The sequence below is a fragment of the Bubalus kerabau genome, chromosome 18, assembly GCF_029407905.1.
Source record: "Bubalus kerabau isolate K-KA32 ecotype Philippines breed swamp buffalo chromosome 18, PCC_UOA_SB_1v2, whole genome shotgun sequence".
NCBI classification, from domain to species: Eukaryota; Metazoa; Chordata; class Mammalia; order Artiodactyla; family Bovidae; genus Bubalus; species Bubalus kerabau.
This window is the reverse complement of record NC_073641.1, coordinates 55,441,145-55,458,949: the sequence shown is the minus strand read 5'-3', so window position 1 is coordinate 55,458,949 and position 17,805 is coordinate 55,441,145. Positions and strand designations below refer to the sequence as shown.

The 17,805-nt window shown below is 37.2% G+C and overlaps 1 protein-coding gene across 1 annotated transcript in view; it reads right to left on the bottom strand.

Moving 5' to 3' along the window:
• Window positions 1–17,805, bottom strand: part of CDH18 (cadherin 18) — a 725,976-nt gene that overhangs the window by 399,945 nt on the left and 308,226 nt on the right. The window contains exon 3 of the mRNA XM_055554551.1: window positions 5,996–6,479. Coding sequence (XP_055410526.1) covers window positions 5,996–6,223 — 228 coding nt within the window. The 5' untranslated portion in view covers window positions 6,224–6,479. The remainder of the gene's footprint in view (window positions 1–5,995; window positions 6,480–17,805) is intronic.

Genomic DNA, 17,805 nt, shown 5'->3' with positions numbered 1-17,805 from the left:
CCTAAAACGTGCTAATACGGAGGAACAGTTTTTGGTCTTACCTTTAATTTGATTTGATTCTATTTTATTCTATCATATGTTTTATTCTAGTCTTTCTTTTTAACTACTAGATAATACAATATAGATAATATACGCTTAAAGATACACTGAAGTAAACATAGCGTCTTTTATCTCTCATGTAAGAATTTTGGCCAGTTAAAGAAGTCATCTTTCCTATTTTTGAAGTGAAAATTTTCATATTACACATATGATACATATCTTTTATATATATATATATATTTTTTTTTACTCTTTCTTTTTTTTTTAATTTTATTTTATTTTTAAACTTTACATAACTGTATTAGTTTTGCCAAATATCAAAATGAATCCGCCACAGGTATACATGTGTTCCCCATCCTGAACCCTCCTCCCTCCTCCCTCCCCATTCCATCCCTCTGGGTCGTCCCAGTGCACCAGCCCCAAGCATCCAGTATCGTGCATCGAACCTGGACTGGCGACTCGTTTCATACATGATATTTTACATGTTTCAATGCCATTCTCCCAAATCTTCCCACCCTCTTTTATATATTTATGGAGCAGGACACCTAGCTAATCACAGCAATTATCACTTGAAATACATGAAGCTCACTGTCAGTGGTTGTACAGTAAGAAACATTATTTCCAATATGTGTCCTTAGTTAAATTCTAACAGTTACACATATTTAAATAGTCCTAGAATATACCAGAAAGAGTCAGTATACTTTCAACTACAACCTGCACACTAATGTATTCTATTGGTAAATATGAGACATATATGCAATACAGTAAATAGCTAATGATCAAACTATGATATCATACATACTCTAAATTATAACTTTTGATCTCTAAAGCAAACAATTCTACTTTTACACCATGTTCTTTTTAATTCCATAACCAACATTTTTTTAAATATGTGATAAACTGTAGGTATTAAGACATGAAGAATGCATTTTTAATCTCCTGGCACTAATTCTGAACACCAATATTTCAAATTTCAGAAAAATTCAAATCAAATAAAAGTGTTGTTTCAATTAAAGGAATGCAAAAAATGATCAAATTAAAATAATACATTTCTATAAAGCAAAACTTATAAACAAAGTCAAAGGGTAAATCGCAACTGTGAAAAAATTATTGGTAATATTGCTGGCAAAGATTTATTGCATCTATTATGTAATTATTGACTAGTACTGATAAGTTTAAAAGAGCAACAAAATGGCCTAAAGAGTCAGTTAGTAAAAAAGGAATATTCATATCCCCTCAACTACAAAAATGTGATCAATTTCATTCATAAAAAGACAAAAATATACTGAGAATACATAGAGATGCAATTTTTCACCTACTTACAAAATCCCAGGTTTTACAATCCCATTTGTTGGCATTGCTATAGAGAAATATATATTCTTACACATCACTGACAGAGGTGTAAAGTACACTACCACCTATGGAGGAGGATAGGTAACATCTACCAAAATTAAAGATTTTTTATTTTTGAACCAGAATTCCACTCTGGAAACCTCTTCCTTCAGGGACATCTATACCTTTGCTGAATGATGTATGTACAAAGACATTCATTACAGTACTGCCTGCAATGCAACTAAACAGCAATAACAACAAAAACACCAAGAGCTAATAAACATTCATTAAAATAACCTTGGGAGAGGGCATGCCACTGAAAGAGATGAATTAAAGACCTCTGCAAATTCACACTTCCATAAAAGAAATGTTTGATGACAGAGATTTTTGTTTCAATAATTTCAAATAATTATTACAACCATTAACAGGACTACAAAAAGCTATAATTTATAGAACCCTTACCAGTGAATTACCACATTTGAGCATTACAATAGGCACGGAGATAGAGTTCTGTGTAAATGAAGATGAAACAGCCCCATAACCTGCTTCCAGAGTGTTCACAGTCTACGAGGTGAGGCAGGAACCTTGAAAAGGGGTTCCAAATATTTTCTGTAAATGGTCATTAGTAAATACTTTAGACTTTGTGGCTCTTAATTTCTTTCACTGGTTCTCAATTTTACCATTGTAGCTTGATAACAGCTACATTCAATACATAAATGTGAATCTAGTTGTATTAAAAAAGACATCATGTTTAGAAACTGAATTTGGTTTTGTGTTATTTCTGTGTATCACCAATAATACTTAATTTTTTTCAATAGTTATTATTATCTATTATGCAAGCAATGCCAGCACAACCACAGACAGTGGTTTAACTGACAATCTAAACTATAAACCAAATTTTATAACACACTTGAATTATAACTATGAAACAGTATTTCTTAGTGTTACATGTAAGGAAATCAAAGACACTCACCAGTTGTAATACAGATAAAAAGAAAAGAAGCCCTGACTCAGACTCTGCTGTTTACTTAGTAATTCTCATTATCTCATGAAAGCAATGAGTCTACTCTAATGATGGGTGTCATACATAGCCTGCATTTTAGTATGTGTGTGATATTTTATATAAAATTAAATTCTGAATTATAATGGGATTCATTTAACTCTGTTTAATTTTTGAAAAATAAAAGACAATGATCTATATTATTTATTATATAATTTTTGGAAAAGAGAGAACACTTTTGTTGTAAAGCTATAATTACATTACCATATAGGTTTTTTTTCTGGGAAGAAAGGACTTACTTACTAACAAATGTGCTATTATGGCTTCCTGACCCTTAACTTTTAAGTATTTAAAAAGATCTTTAATAAATCAATGAGATCAAATTCAAGATAGATATATGTAGATATATATAGATACATAGACACACACTACACATAATAGTTTTGGTATTTAATCTCCCATGGCTTTTACATTCTGAAAAAAGTATGAATTGTCAATTACACATACCTGTATATATGTATAATTGCATATATTTCAGATGTAGATGCTGTATACATAATATATGTATATATATATATATATATATATATATATATACTATTTACCATTAGAAATTTCCTTAGCCTTATTAAAAAAAAAAACCTCTTAGTAGTGAGTAATGTGTATTGCCCAGTGTCAATAAAATAAGTTCCCTCATAATAAATCCAATCATTGAATAAGAAAACTCAAAGAAAATTTTTAAAAATATAAAAGAAGTTGGTAAGTGTCAAACAGTTTGGCTTCAGCTCTTACAAACAGTTTCAGATGTTTTGTAATATGAAATATAGCAATAGATATACAAAATTATAATCCAGAGCTTAAGGATGATGGAAACAAACTTATAATGTAGAAAATATATTAATAACAGAACTGTATTGTATGATTATTATTTTATTTTTGTTGACAAAAATCCTGTGGACATTTCTGTGTCAGAGAAGGGTAAAGGAGATAATTTTCAGATCTTTGGATTTGGTCCCTTCTCATGCTCATAGAAACTGTAATGATTTTATCTTCTACTCAGGATATATGGCTGGTTCATTATTAATGTATTTATATATATGTAATAATCTATTTCAGAGAAGGCAATGGCACCCCACTCCAGTGCGCTTGCTTGGAAAATCCCATGGACGGAGGAGCCTGGTAGGCTGCAGTCCATGGGGTCGCGAAGAGTCGTACACGACTGCGCGACTTCACTTCCACTTTTCACTTTCATGCACTGGAGAAGGAAATGGCAACCCACTCCAGTGTTCTTGCCTGGAGAATCCCAGGGACAGGGGAGCCTGGTGGGCTGCTGTCTATGGGGTCGCACAGAGTCGGACACGACTGAAGCGACTCAGCAGCAGAAGCAATAATGTATTCATTTTATTTAAATATAAATTATTTTCTTTAATAAAAATAATGGGGCAGGATCGTGTGTATTGTTGGACATTGAAAGTTTTTTTTTTTTTTTAATTTTCACAATCATGTATGTATGTCTATATGTTTGTAGGGGGTGATGTATGAGGGGAATGAGCCTGTAAAATCAAGTTAGAATTGCTCACAAATGCAGATGACTATTGAGAAAGAAGATTATGAGTAAAGGGATATAAGTCAGATAGAGAACAAGAGGACCATATCTTAGTGTGTGACCCTTTAATTTGTCTGTTAATACTACAACTAGAATGGACCCCGATTTCTGCAGAACCTTCATAAAGGAACAGTTTCCCAGCCCTCACCACCTCCTGGTGGCTAACAAGCTCTCAACCATATGTTCACTGGTGCTCAAGCCCAGAAAGATTATTTGTAACTAAACTACTGATTGAGATTTCAACTTTTACTAAAACTAGATAAATCATCAAAAACTGGGAAGCTATCTGATCTTTCCCTTCTTCTTTCTAGCAAATTTGATTTTGATTTTTAATTAAACTAAAATGACAAAAAGTAAACAACAACATATTTTAATAACATATATATATTTTTTTCCTTTTGGAATACTCCAAAAAAGAAACATTTTTTATGTTCCTTCTCCCACCCCCTCCTTTTCAAGGAGTGAAAGGGTTATAGGAAAAAGATTTTGAAGTTCATAACAAAAATAAATTTACAGTAATTCAATATATTATGTTTTTACTTTTGGTATACTTATTTCCATTTACTATATGGAATACACCATAGGGAAAATGCATAGGATGAAGATAAGGGGCTTTTCTTCTTGTTTTGATATGCATGTCAGAGAATGATAGAATTGTTCCAGATGGTTTTGTGCTTCATATTCTGACTCCATAGCTCCTGCCTTGTATGGAAAACACAGCTGCAACTCAGTTCCTGTTGGATGAGAGGTGGAACAGATGGCTGTGCTCCCGCACTGCCTACACATTAGGGAAGCACCCTGGCTTTGGATGGAGTACTATTTTTTTTTTTTTTTTTTTTAGCACTAACAGTGCTAAAGTGAAAATAAATAGTCAAGCAGGGAGATAGAAGTCACAGAGCCTGGCGATTTGTTTCACATAGTCCAGGCTCAATGCATGATACAGGATGCTCGTGGATGGTGCACTGGGATGGCCCAGAGGGATGGTATGGGGAGGAAGGTGGGAGGGGGGTTCAGGATGGGGAACATGTGTACACCCGTGGCGGATTCATGTTGATGTATGGCAAAACTAATACAATATTGTAAAGTAATTAGCCTCCAGTTAAAATAAATAAATTTTTATATATATATAAGAAGTCATGGAGCCTGTAATCATGAAGATTCTACTGCTGTACTTGCTTCTTTTCCCATAGGTACTGAACCAACCTGAGTGTGGCTGCTTGCCAGCCATCAGTAATTTATCAGAAGACGGTCTCCCCACTTCCCATGCTCTTCTTTACCCTGGAACCTCAATGACACGTGCTTAAACTGCCCCTTATTACTGAGCACACAATTTCCTAAAGGGTTTGACCAGCCATTAAATTGTCTTGTCCGTATGTCTGAGAGAAAGGAAAGTTGGTGTGAAGTTCCTTATCATTTTATCAGCTTCATTCTTTGGGGATTTTAACAAAACCTGTACATTGAGTATATATTTAATCTATATTTAAAATATATTACTATGTGTATGGAAATTAATTTGGGGGTTTGATAAATATCCATGTGCTTATAAATGCTGACAAATTCAACTACAACCTTTGTAACAATTAAAAACACTATATTAGAAGTCATAGATTTTCTTAGCTTTATGTACAACAGCAGTAAATTAAAAAAAAAAATCTGTAAATATCAATGCACCAAGAAATGACACGGTGAATTCTAATACACCTTCACAGTACTAAAGACAAAATTACTGAATTGTGTGTTTAAAGTGTTTACATTTTACATGAGAGAAAGAAAGAGTGATACGCTGGTAAAGAAAATTCAGTCTAGTACATACGAACTGATGTTTATGGAGATGTGACATGCTTGGTCACATTCATTTTTTATAATCATTATTTCAAAATGTTCAGAATAAGAAATAACATTCTGTAACATAATTCACTTGAAGTTCCATTTCTCTTCAAATCCAACTCCAGCTCCACCCTTATCACACCCCACAATTTCCCAGGAGAGGAAAAAACAAACAATAAACAAAAACTTACTTTTCCAACATACTGTGGATCTGGTCCCATATGTTCTTCTAAAACAAAGAACTGATTCCAAACCCATCCCCTTTTGGGACGGTGGTGGACTTCGGTTTCACCTTCGATGTGTTTGGTTTGGTTTCTGGTCCCCTTGATGGAGCTGTGGTGAGTGGTCCCATAACACCTCTGCACAAAACAGAGACACACCAGGACTGGGCAGATGCAGGAGGTACTCGTAATTTTCATTGTAAGATAACTTTCCAGTTCACAGCCTTCTTGCTTTTCCTTGTCAGCTACAAATGCCTAGTGAGCATTCGAGAGAGAAGCCAAAGCATCTTCTGGAACGACAGTCCGAAGAAAATTGTTTAGCATGTTCATGATTTAACAGCCCATCAGGGAAAGGTCAGGCTACATTTACATCCTGAAACACTTAGAGAACCAAAGCTGTAGTTGTGTGATTCTAAGTCTTCACAGCAGGTGAACAGGGGCAACCATTTTCTACCTGATAGAAAGAGAGAAAATTATATACATTACAAAATATGGCAATTTTAAGTATTTGCTCAGAATATAAATTATACTGTTTTGCAGGGTGATGCTGATAGGCAAAGAATATGTTCAAGTTCTTTTGGAAATAAACACAAACATACACAGTCATGCTTAAGTCTGCACATGGTATTTTTACACAGGCATACAGATTTGTATTTTAAATCCCAACTTTATATATATATATATATATATATATATATATATAATTATTTAAAACAATAGAAATGCAGTCTTATAGAGCTTAAAAATTGACCATGAATATGTGCCTTACAAAATGTGACCTATTAGGGACTCCACACTAAGTGCAAATTTTTAATTTGGTTTTTGTGTTTATCTTGCTTTGTTAGATGTAATACAACTTAATATAGATCAATCACCTATTACATGTGACTCACAGAACTTCATGGAATATTCCCTTAGATTGAAAATATTTCACAAACCATCACAGCAATCAAGCAAGTACTTAAAATCTTTAGTAAGCAAAATAAAAGAAAGAAGATAGCTGAAAAATATGCATGCTATTGAAAGCCACTCCACATCTGGGATAAGATTAGCAGAACTGAACAAGTAAGAATATCAATGACTGAATACTAGCTTGCTTGGGTTTTAGTAGGCCTGTAGATTAGAATGTGGTCTTCAGCTTCAGATTCAAGCTTAGAATGACACTACACATAATTCTAGCAGCTATGCAAAGAGAGGTATGGAAAAAAAAAAAGATGGTGGCAAAAAGAACAGAGTGGGAAATACTTTGCTTTTCAAATAAGGAAAGCTGAGGACTTGAAATTAAAACGCTTCCCTGGTGGCTCAGACGGTAAAGCATCTACCTGCAATGCGGGAGACCTGGGTTTGATTCCTGGGTTGGGAAGATCCCCTGGAGAAGGAAATGGCAACCCACTCCAGTATTCTTGCCTGGAGAATCCCATGGACAGAAGAGCCTGATAGGCTACAGTTAAAAGGAATGAAATTAAAAGATGCTTGCTCCTTGGAAGAAAAGCTATGACCAACCTAGACAGCATATTTAAAAGCAGAAACATTACTTTACCAACAAAAGTCCATCTAGTCAAAGCTATGGTTTTTCCAGTAGTCATGGATAGATGTGAGAGTTGGACTATAAAGAAAGCTGAGCACCAAAGAACTGAGGCTTTTGAACTGTGGTGTTGGAGAAGATTCTTGAGGATCCCCTGGAGTGCAAAAAGATCCAACCAATCAATCCTACAGGAAACCAGTCCTGAATATTCATTGGAAAGACTGATGCTGAAGCTGAAACTCCAATACGTTAGCCCCCTGATGTGAAGAACCAACTCACTGGAAAACACTCTGATGCTTGGAAATATTGAAAGCAGGAGAAGGGGATGACAGAAGATGAGATGGTTGGATGGCATCACTGACGCAATGGAAATGAGTTCGAGTAAGCTCTGTGAGTTGGTAATGGACAGGGGAGGCTGGCGTGCTGCAGTCCATGGGGTTGCAAAGAGTCGGACATGACTGAGCGATGAAATTGAACTGAACTGAGGACTTGAACTTTGGTTTTAGTACAACTAGACAATAAAGTAAAACTTCAGAAACATTTTGGAAAACAAAAGACAGGATTTGGGATCGAAAAGGTTGAGTAAAATTATTAGCTTATTGAAACCACATTAAACTGTGTAGCATGTTTTTCTCTTTTTGTATATATGTGTGTTTCAACATGTATTTAGAAAGTGAAAGTGAAGTCGCTTAGTCATGTCCGACTCTTTGCAACCCCATAGACTGTAGACTACCAGGCTCCTCTGTCCATGGGATTTTCCAGGCAAAAGTACTGGAGAGGGTTGCCATTTCCTTTTCCAGAGGATCTTCCCGATCCAGGGATCGAACCTGGGTCTCCCGCATTGTAGGCAGATGCTTTACTGTCTGAGCCACCATGTGTTTAGGAAAAGAAAAATATTTACTCAAGATTATAGCTATTTCATCTAGTAAAAAACATTAGATGTATCACTTTCTCACTCCATAAAGTTCACCCTTGCAAATCAGAGCAAACCGAAATGTAGATCTAAACGAATTACAAGGTGGTTGACATGAAAATATAAATGATTTAAAAAACTGAGTATAAGTAATCAATCATCACATAATTCTTTTTCTCAATTGGGAAAAATGTTGACACTAAGTCAGGGAATGAAAAAAATTACAAGGCCCAGAGCAAGGTGCTTTTCTCTATCAATATCTCTCCCCATGGGCTTCCCTGGTGGCTCAGATGGTAAAAGAATCTGCCTGAAGGGAGTCCTGGGTTTTATCCCTGGGTTGTGGAGATCCCCTAAAGGAGGGCATGGCAACCCACTCCAGTATTCTTGCCTGGAGAATCCCCATGGACAAAGGAGTCTGGTGGGTTACAGACCACAGGGTCACAAAGAGTCAAACACAACTGAGAGACTAAGCACACCTATCTCCTCCCATAATTAGAGTTAATAATTTAACTTATCTTCAGAGTACATCATGAGAAACGCTGGGCTGGAAGAAGCACAAGCTGGAATCAAGATTGCCAGGAGAAATATCAATAACCTCAGATATGCAGATGACACCACCCTTATGGCCGAAAGTGAAGAGGAACTAAAAAGCCTCTTGATGAAGGTGAAAGAGGAGAGTGAAAAAGCTGGCTTAAAACTCAACATTCAGAAAACGAAGATCATGGCATCCGGTCCCATCACTTCATGGGAAATAGATGGGGAAACAGAGGAAACAGTGTCAGAGTTTATTTTTTGGGGCTCCGAAATCACTGCAGATGGTGACTGCAGCTATGAAATTAAAAGACTCTTATTCCTCGGAAGGAAAGTTATGACCAACCTAGATAGCATATTGAAAAGCAGACATTACTTTGCCAAACAAAGGTCCATCTAGTCAGGGCTATAGTTTTTCCAGTGGTCATGTATGGATGTGAGAGTTGGACTATGAAGAAAGCTGAGTGCCAAAGAATTGATGCTTTTCAACTGTAGTGTTGGAGAAGACTCTTGAGAGTCCCTTGGACAGCAAGGAGATCCAAACAGTCCATTCTGAAGGAGATCAGCCCTGGGATTTCTTTGGAAGGAATGATGCTAAAGCTGAAACTCCAGTACTTTGGCCACCTCATGGGAAGAGTTGACTCATTGGAAAAGACTCTGATGCTGGGAGGGATTGGGGGCAGGAGGAGAAGGGGACGACGGAGGATGAGGTGGCTGGATGGCATCACTGACTCGATGGATGTGGGTCTGAGTGAACTCCGGGAGTTGGTGATGGACAGGGAGGCCTGGCATGCTGCAGTTCATGGGGTCACAAAGAGTCAGACACGACTGAGCGACTGAACTGAACTGAACTGAAAGATTCTTACTTCACCAATTGTGCAAGAATTATACTGAATTTGAATTGAAATTTTATTTTAGTTGTTAGAAATATAAATTGAAATATGCAATGTTGTCAAGGGCAGAGACATATTTTGATTGATTTAAATTAAAATGATTCAAAAACGCTTCTAACACATTAAAAAAAAAAAAAAAAGAGTACTATCACTCTAACTCCAACATGGTAAAAGCAATGGAAAGAAAGTCCAAAAACAGAGATTTTCTCTTTTTTTTTTGACAACTTATTTACAATGTGCACTCACATGAAACATCTAATTTTGAGTCTCAATTTTCTCATTTGTGACTTGAATAATTGATTTGAATAGTCTTCCAGTTTATCTAATAAGTTATTTGGATCATTTTTAACTTTAATTTACCAAAAGTTTCTTAATTGGGGGGATTTTTCTGATGGTCCAGTGGCTACGACTCCACACTCCCACTGCAGGGGGCCTGTGTTCCATCCTTGGTCAGGAAACTAGATCCTGAATGCCATAACTAAGCCTCAGTGCAGCCAAATAAATAAATATATATTTTAAAAAACTTTCTTAATTTCCAACTCATGCATCTCAAAAAAAGAGACTTTCTTCTTAGAAGTCATGTTGATTAATATATAGAAGGTGTTGCTTTCTTAATGTCTTCACACCATTTGGTGTGATTTTTAAGTGAAATTAACATCTTTGCCCTTTATACCAAGTTGTTTAACAAAGCATAATTCATGAATAGAAGGTGAAGAAAGTGGCTTTTGTAAGGCATTACAGATACATAGAATGACTGATTTCTTTGCAATAATTTATCTTGTATGGCATCCCCAAATTACACAAAAGCAATTTAATGTACCTAAGTATTATTTGTTTCTGAATCTCTATTATGACAATTATGAGAAGCAGTAAGTGAGGCCCCACTGAACAAAAGAGCAAATGTAAACATCACAACTGTACCTGTGAAAGTAACTTCATTTACTACACAATGAGAGGGCAGAAATCCAAATGTGAAAACTGACTGTCCTATTTCAAGAAATCTGCCCCTGTATAGCTTACAATTAAAATGTGAATAATAAAAAATAAACCACTGGTTGAAAACAACACAATAGAAATACTTTACAGCCATTCACTATTTTGTTGTTGCTTTTTAACTAAGCAGTATTCAAATACATTTCCTACTTGCCTGGAACTCTCCAATATATGAAACGTGATAAACAGAACCCTAATCATAATACCTAAAGGGACCTGATGCCTCCTTCTTCTAATCTCTTCGTTAGAATTTGCATCAATGGCATGTGCATATTAATGACAGGCTGCAATAACCTGGAGCAGATGATTGATGGATATAGGGACAGATGACGCATTTTTCATAGCAGTGGTAAATGACTTAAGGGCCAGATGCAGCCATGGTGAACTTAGCAGCCATGAAGGAAAGAGTTTGGTGGCAGTTGCATGATTTAAGGGTCACTTTTTCCCATGAAGTGATGGGACCGGATGCCATGATCTTTGTTTTCTGAATGTTGAGCTTTAAGCCAACTTTTTCACTCTCCACTTTCACTTTCATTAAGAGGCTTTTTAGTTCCTCTTCACTTTCTGCCATAAGGGTGGTATCATCTGCATATCTGAGATTATTGATATTTCTCCTGGAAATCTTGATTCCCGCTTGTGTTTCTTCCAGTCCAGCGTTTCTCATGATGTACTCTGCATATAAGTTAAATTAACAGGGTGACAATATACAGCCTTAACGAACTCCTTTTCCTATTTGGAACCAGTCTGTTGTTCCATGTCCAGTTCTAACTGTTGCTTCCTGACCTGCATAAAGATTTCTCAAGAGACAGGTCAGGTGGTCTGGTATTCCCATCTCTTTCAGAATTTTCCACAGTTTATTGTGATCCACACAGTCAAAGGCTTTGGCATAGTCAATAAAGCAGAAAGGGATGCTTTTCTGGAACTCTCTTGCTTTTTCCATGATCCAGCGGATGTTGGCAATTTGATCTCTGGTTCCTCTGCCTTTTCTAAAACCAGCTTGAACATCAGGAAGTTCACGGTTCACATATTGCTGAAGCAGTGGAAACAGTGTCAGACTTTATTTTTCTGGGCTCCAAAATCACTACAGATGGTGACTGCAGCCATGAAATTAAAAGACGCTTACTCCTTGGAAGGAAAGTTATGACCAACCTAGATAGCATATTCAAAAGCAGAGACATTACTTTGCCAACAAAGGTCTGTCTAGTCAAGGCTATGGTTTTTCCTGTGGTCATATATGGATGTGAGAGTTGGACTATGAAGAAGGCTGAGCACTGAAGAATTGATGCTTTTGAACTGTGGTGTTGGAGAAGACTCTTGAGAGTCCCTTGGACTGCAAGGAGATCCAAACAGTCCATTCTGAAGGAGATCAGCCCTGGGTGTTCTTTGGAAGGAATGATGCTAAAGCTGAAACTCCAGTACTTTGGCCACCTCATGGGAAGAGTTGACTCATTGGAAAAGACTCTGATGCTGGGAGGGATTGGGGGCAGGAGGAGAAGGGGACGACCGAGGATGAGGTGGCTGGATGGCGTCACTGGCTCGATGGACGTGAGTCTGGGTGAACTCCGGGAGTTGGTGATGGACAGGGAGGCCTGGTGTGCTGTGATTCATGGTGTCGCAAAGAGTCAACTGAGTGACTGATCTGATCTGATCTGATCTTGGCTGCGTAGTTTCAGTGGCGAGTACCAGTAAGAAACGTTGCTTCTTACTGCCTAACTTCTATTGGTTCCTTTGCTATCTGGTGCCTTAATGGCTCAGTTGTGTCCGACTCTCTATGATCCCATAGGCTGTAGCCCACCAGGCTCCTCTGTCCATGGGGATTCCCCAAGCAAGAATACAGGAGTGAGTCGCCATGCCCTCTTCCAGGGAATCTTCCCAACCCAGGGATCGAACCCAGGTCTCCCGTATTGCAGGCCGATTCTTTACCATCTGAGTCACCAGTTAAATGCATGAATACTGGAATGGGTAGCCTATCCCTTCTCTAGGGGATCTTCCCAACCCAGGAATCAAACGGGGGTGCCCTGCGTTGCAGGCAAATTCTTTACCAGCTGAGCTACCAGGGAAGTCCCTATTGGTTCCTCCTGCTGCTGCTGCTGCTAAGTCACTTCAGTCGTGTCCGACTCTGTGCGACCCCATAGACGGCAGCCCACCAGGCTCCCCCGTCCCTGGGATTCTCCAGGCAAGACTACTTCTTGCCAAACCTGATTTTTAAGGCCTTGCACCAATTTTGATGGCTACATAATATTCTTCCAATACACCATTTTGTTGCTTTCCTTGGTCAGAGTTGGTTTTTGCTGTTTGATCACTGCACTCCAGTACTCTTGCCTGGAGAATCCCATGGATGGAGGAGCCTGGTGGGCTTCAAATCCATGGGGTCGCTGGGAGTCGGACATGAGTGAGCAACTTCAATTTCACTTTTCACTTTCATGGATTGGAGAAGGAAATGGCAACCCGGTACTCAAGTGTTCTTGCCTGGAGAATCCCAGGGACGGGGGAGCCTGGTGGGCTGCCGTCTATGGGGTCACAGAGAGTCGGACACGACTGAAGTGACTTAGCAGCAGCAGCAGCAGCAATGAAAACATTCTCTGATAAATGTCATAATACTGTAAGAATCCCCTAAACATGAATACAGCATTACCTGCACTAATGTGAAATGCAGACTTCTCGCCCCACTGCAGTATCTAATTGAGGTGATTCAACGCTGCCTCCAGAAACTAGTACCCTTGCTTCCGTAACTATTCTTTCTTCTGTAGTTAAGTTACTGTACTGAGTCATGACCTCTGTACTGAGTCATGACCTCAAATGCTTATTCTGTAGAAAACTATCTGCTTATGAGCAGTTTATTCTCTGAGCTTCACATCTGTCATTTATGAATAAAAACTTTCATTGAATCATCTTTAAGCATGCTCAGCTAAATATTTGAATTTATGATTTAATCGCTGAGTATCACTTAAGACTTTTCTTATGCTGACTTTCATGAGCATCACCCAAGATTCAGTAATGAGCCATTTACAGATTTTAAGTATAATCATTCCATCAAAGGGCTTGGGGGAAGAGCCATTCTCAAAGAGAAATACTATCACATTGACTCCACATGTATTGCTTTTAACTTGGGCCTTTGACTGGACTTTCTTTCCTGTTCATTCTCAATTTATAAATCTGGAAACCCAAAGAAGTCCAGAGAATACCTTATGTTTATTTATTTTTTTAAGAAGATTTCTTTGGTATTTTTCTTGTTTTGGAAACATCTATAAAATATACACTGTCAACCTTATTTTATGAATGCATCTTTCTGTTTTCTGTATGTGTGGAGTTATGTAAGATACTATTTCACATGTTCAAAAAGCCTAGAATTATAATTGTTACCAAATTCTAAACTTTAGCATCACATATTACTAGCAGTAATTGATCTGACTTCGCATATTTAAGGAGAAAATGTCAAAGAAGATAAAGCATGATTGAAAGTTTGTAATTTTTGGATTTTTTTCATTGCAAATATACAAGGACATCTTAGGTGGAGAAACACAATTTAATGCTAATATGATGTCCAGTGGACAGAAGGGGATCTTCTCACCTGTCAAACCTACAAACCCATTGGATGAGAAGGCTGTTCTTCATAAGAATGTGATGCATCTTGAACATGATGCAATTTAACTTTTCAATGGTAAATTATTAAAATCCATACTGCCAGGCAGATTTAAGCATAAGGAAATTTATATTTGAATTCTGGGGTGCTTATATAAAGCAAACGTTACAAAAACTGAACAAAATCTATGTTTCAGTTTAATAAAAATAAATGCCCTACTATCTATCTTTGTGTGTGTGCATTTATACATATGTATGTATTTACTTACCTATCTCCATTCAGGATATTGTGTTCTATACGTGCTTAGTCTCTCAGTCATGCCCGACTCTTGCGATACCATAGGTTGTAGCCTGCCAGGCTCCTCTGTTCATGGGATTCTCCAGGCAAGAATACTGGAGTGTGTAGCTATTTGCTTCTCCAGAGTGTCTTCCCAACCCAGGAATTGAACCCGGGTCTCCTCCATTGCATACGGATTTTAAACCGATTGAGCTACAGCGTTAAGTTATCTGTTGGGTTAGTATTTACAGGCAAAACAGCTGTTGCTGGTAAGATGCATTCTCAGATGTATATCTGACCCTTTGAACTGTGGTTTCCATCATTTTCAGAACGAGTGATGAATAATATCAGTAGTAGTCTCTTGTTCTAAGCCTAGTTCTGAATTTCCAGTGATTCTGGCTTCTTAATTTTGGTTTTACCTACCTGTCTTCTAGAAATAGCAATCCACTCCAGTATTCTTGCCTGGAAAATCCCATGGACAGAGGAGTCTGGCAAACTACATTCGATGGGGTTGCAAAGAGTCGGACATGACTTAGCAACTAAAACATCACTGCCATTTTCAATTTTACTATTTTTTCCATTAGTGTTTTAATCTTCCTTAATTGATAAGTTATCAGATTAGTAATTAATTTTACTTGTCTCCTTCAGTGTCAGCTTAAACAGCTCTTGTTTATAGTCAAAATGCAAATACTCATAGATCACATGACATTGTGGAGAACTTCACCTAAATTAGTTGCAAGTTTTATTTCCAGGTTGGCTCCCAAATCAATATTTTCAATTTCATTCTGTCCATTTCAGGATATAGTCCTTCACAGTCCCAAGATTTGTGTATGATCAACTGCATTTACTTAAAACATATATATTTATTTTATATTTAAAATATATGTATTTCAGAGGTAAATAATAGACTTTTGGCTCAGTGGGAGAAGGAGAGGGTGGCATGATTTGAGAGAATAGCATTGAAACATATATATTACCATATGTAAAATAGATAACCAGTGAGAGTTTGATATATGACACAGGGCACCCAAATGAGTGCTCTGGGACAACCTGGAGGGATAGGGTGGGGAGGAAGGTGGGAGGCTCTTTCAGGATGGAGGAGATATATGTAAGCCTATGGTCGATTCATAATGATGCTTGGCAAAAAATAATAATAATAATAATAAATATTATTATTTATTATTAAGTACACAATATTATTAAGTACTTATCCTCCAATTGAATAAATAGATTGAAAAATAAAATATGTATATTTAATTTTAAAATGGGCTTTCCTGGTGGCTCAGGTGATAAAGAATCTGCCTGCAATATAGGAGACCCGGGTTCAATCCCTGGGTTGGGAAAATCTGGAGAAGGGAATGGTAACTCACTTCAGTATCACTGTCTGGAGAATTCCATGGACAGAGGAGCTTGGCGTGCTGCAGTTCATGGGGTCACAAAAAGTTGGACATGACTGACTAAGCACACAAATATAAAATACTTTTTAAATGGTCTTAAAATGTGAAATATTAATTTAAGTTTCATAGATACGGTGATAAACCCACTACACACTTGCAGGCATTACTTTCTTACATGGTAATTCAATTTTCTTTGCTGTAAAAGCCTTATTCCCCAAACCCCATTTAGTAAAACCTATCTTTTATAGCCTGGATTAAAGGGTGTTTCTTTATAAAGACTTCTCTATTTGAGGAGACAATTCTCTTCGGGTCTTTTGTGTTTCTGCACATTTTCTGAGCAAGAGGCATGGACAGCTTTGTTTCATTCTATTTTTTCAAGGATGTTATATAGCAAACAGTCTTGGAATAGACAGAACCTTCTTTGGGAGAAGCAGGTAGATTTATTTTCTGACAATTATAAATATTATGTCTTTATCTAGGGAAAAGGTTGGAGAGGTGTGTTACTAGATCCTTTAGGAGACAGGGGATCACAAAATTCAGGGGTCCTTAGCTGTGACCCAAATATACTACATGTGCATTATATATCTGGCTGCTTCCTGTTCCCCAGTGGCATGCAAGGACAATGGAAACTCATGCTTTCTGCTGTTCTGTAATAAAGCCTTTGGTCCAGAGTTTTTGTGTTCTTCCAGGATATATAAAACTGTGGCAACCTAACTTAGTAACTTGAAAATACAGTAACATCTCAAATTCTTCACTTGAAAGTCAAGATATCATGCTATGCTAAGTCACTTCAGTCGTGTCCGACTCTGTGCGACCCCATAGACGGCAGCCCACCAGACTCCCCCGTCCCTGGGATTCTCCAGGCAATAACACTGGAGTGGGTTGCCATTTCCTTCTCCAGTGCATGAAAGTGAAAAGTGAAAGTGAAGTTGCTCAGTTGTGTCTGACTCTAGCGACCCCATGAATTGCAGCCTAACAGGCTCCTCTGTCCATGGGATTTTCCAGGCAAGAGTACTAGAGTGGGGTGCCATTGCCTTCTCTGAATGTAACAGTCTAGTTTAATGTAATCACTTGCTCCTTTGAATTTCTATAACATTTATCTAATTCTTTCTTACTTTTGGAAACCACTATTCTATTTATGTAGGTGCTATTTAATTTTTCCTTTGAATCAGATTTTTTATAGTTCTCACACCATGTTTTATGTATTTTGTATTTTCCATCTTCTATACTGGCTAGTGAAGTACCTTACATATTGTAGCCAATAAGTAATTATTTGTTGAGTGAAGTAATAAATACATGGGAAACAGACAAATTAGTTCAGGGTTTGTATAGCAAGAATGGTGTTAAAATTCCAAGTTTCAACTTAGAACATTTAATTGTAATAATGTGTTACAAAAGAAAAAACATATTTTTAAAAAAGCATGCTATGATGTAGTTGACATACTTTGTTTCTTACTTAAAACTTGTCACAATCAAGGAAGTGAAAGTACTGTACTGGATAATAAAGTTTCATTTCATCAATCAAATCCTGATTTCTCACTAACTTAAATGGAGGAAATTAAGGAAGTCATTCACGGAGGAAATTAAGGAAATCATTCAAATATGGAACTATGTGCATGAGTAAACTTTGCAAAGACATATACTCTATGCCACTATGAGCAATATTTTA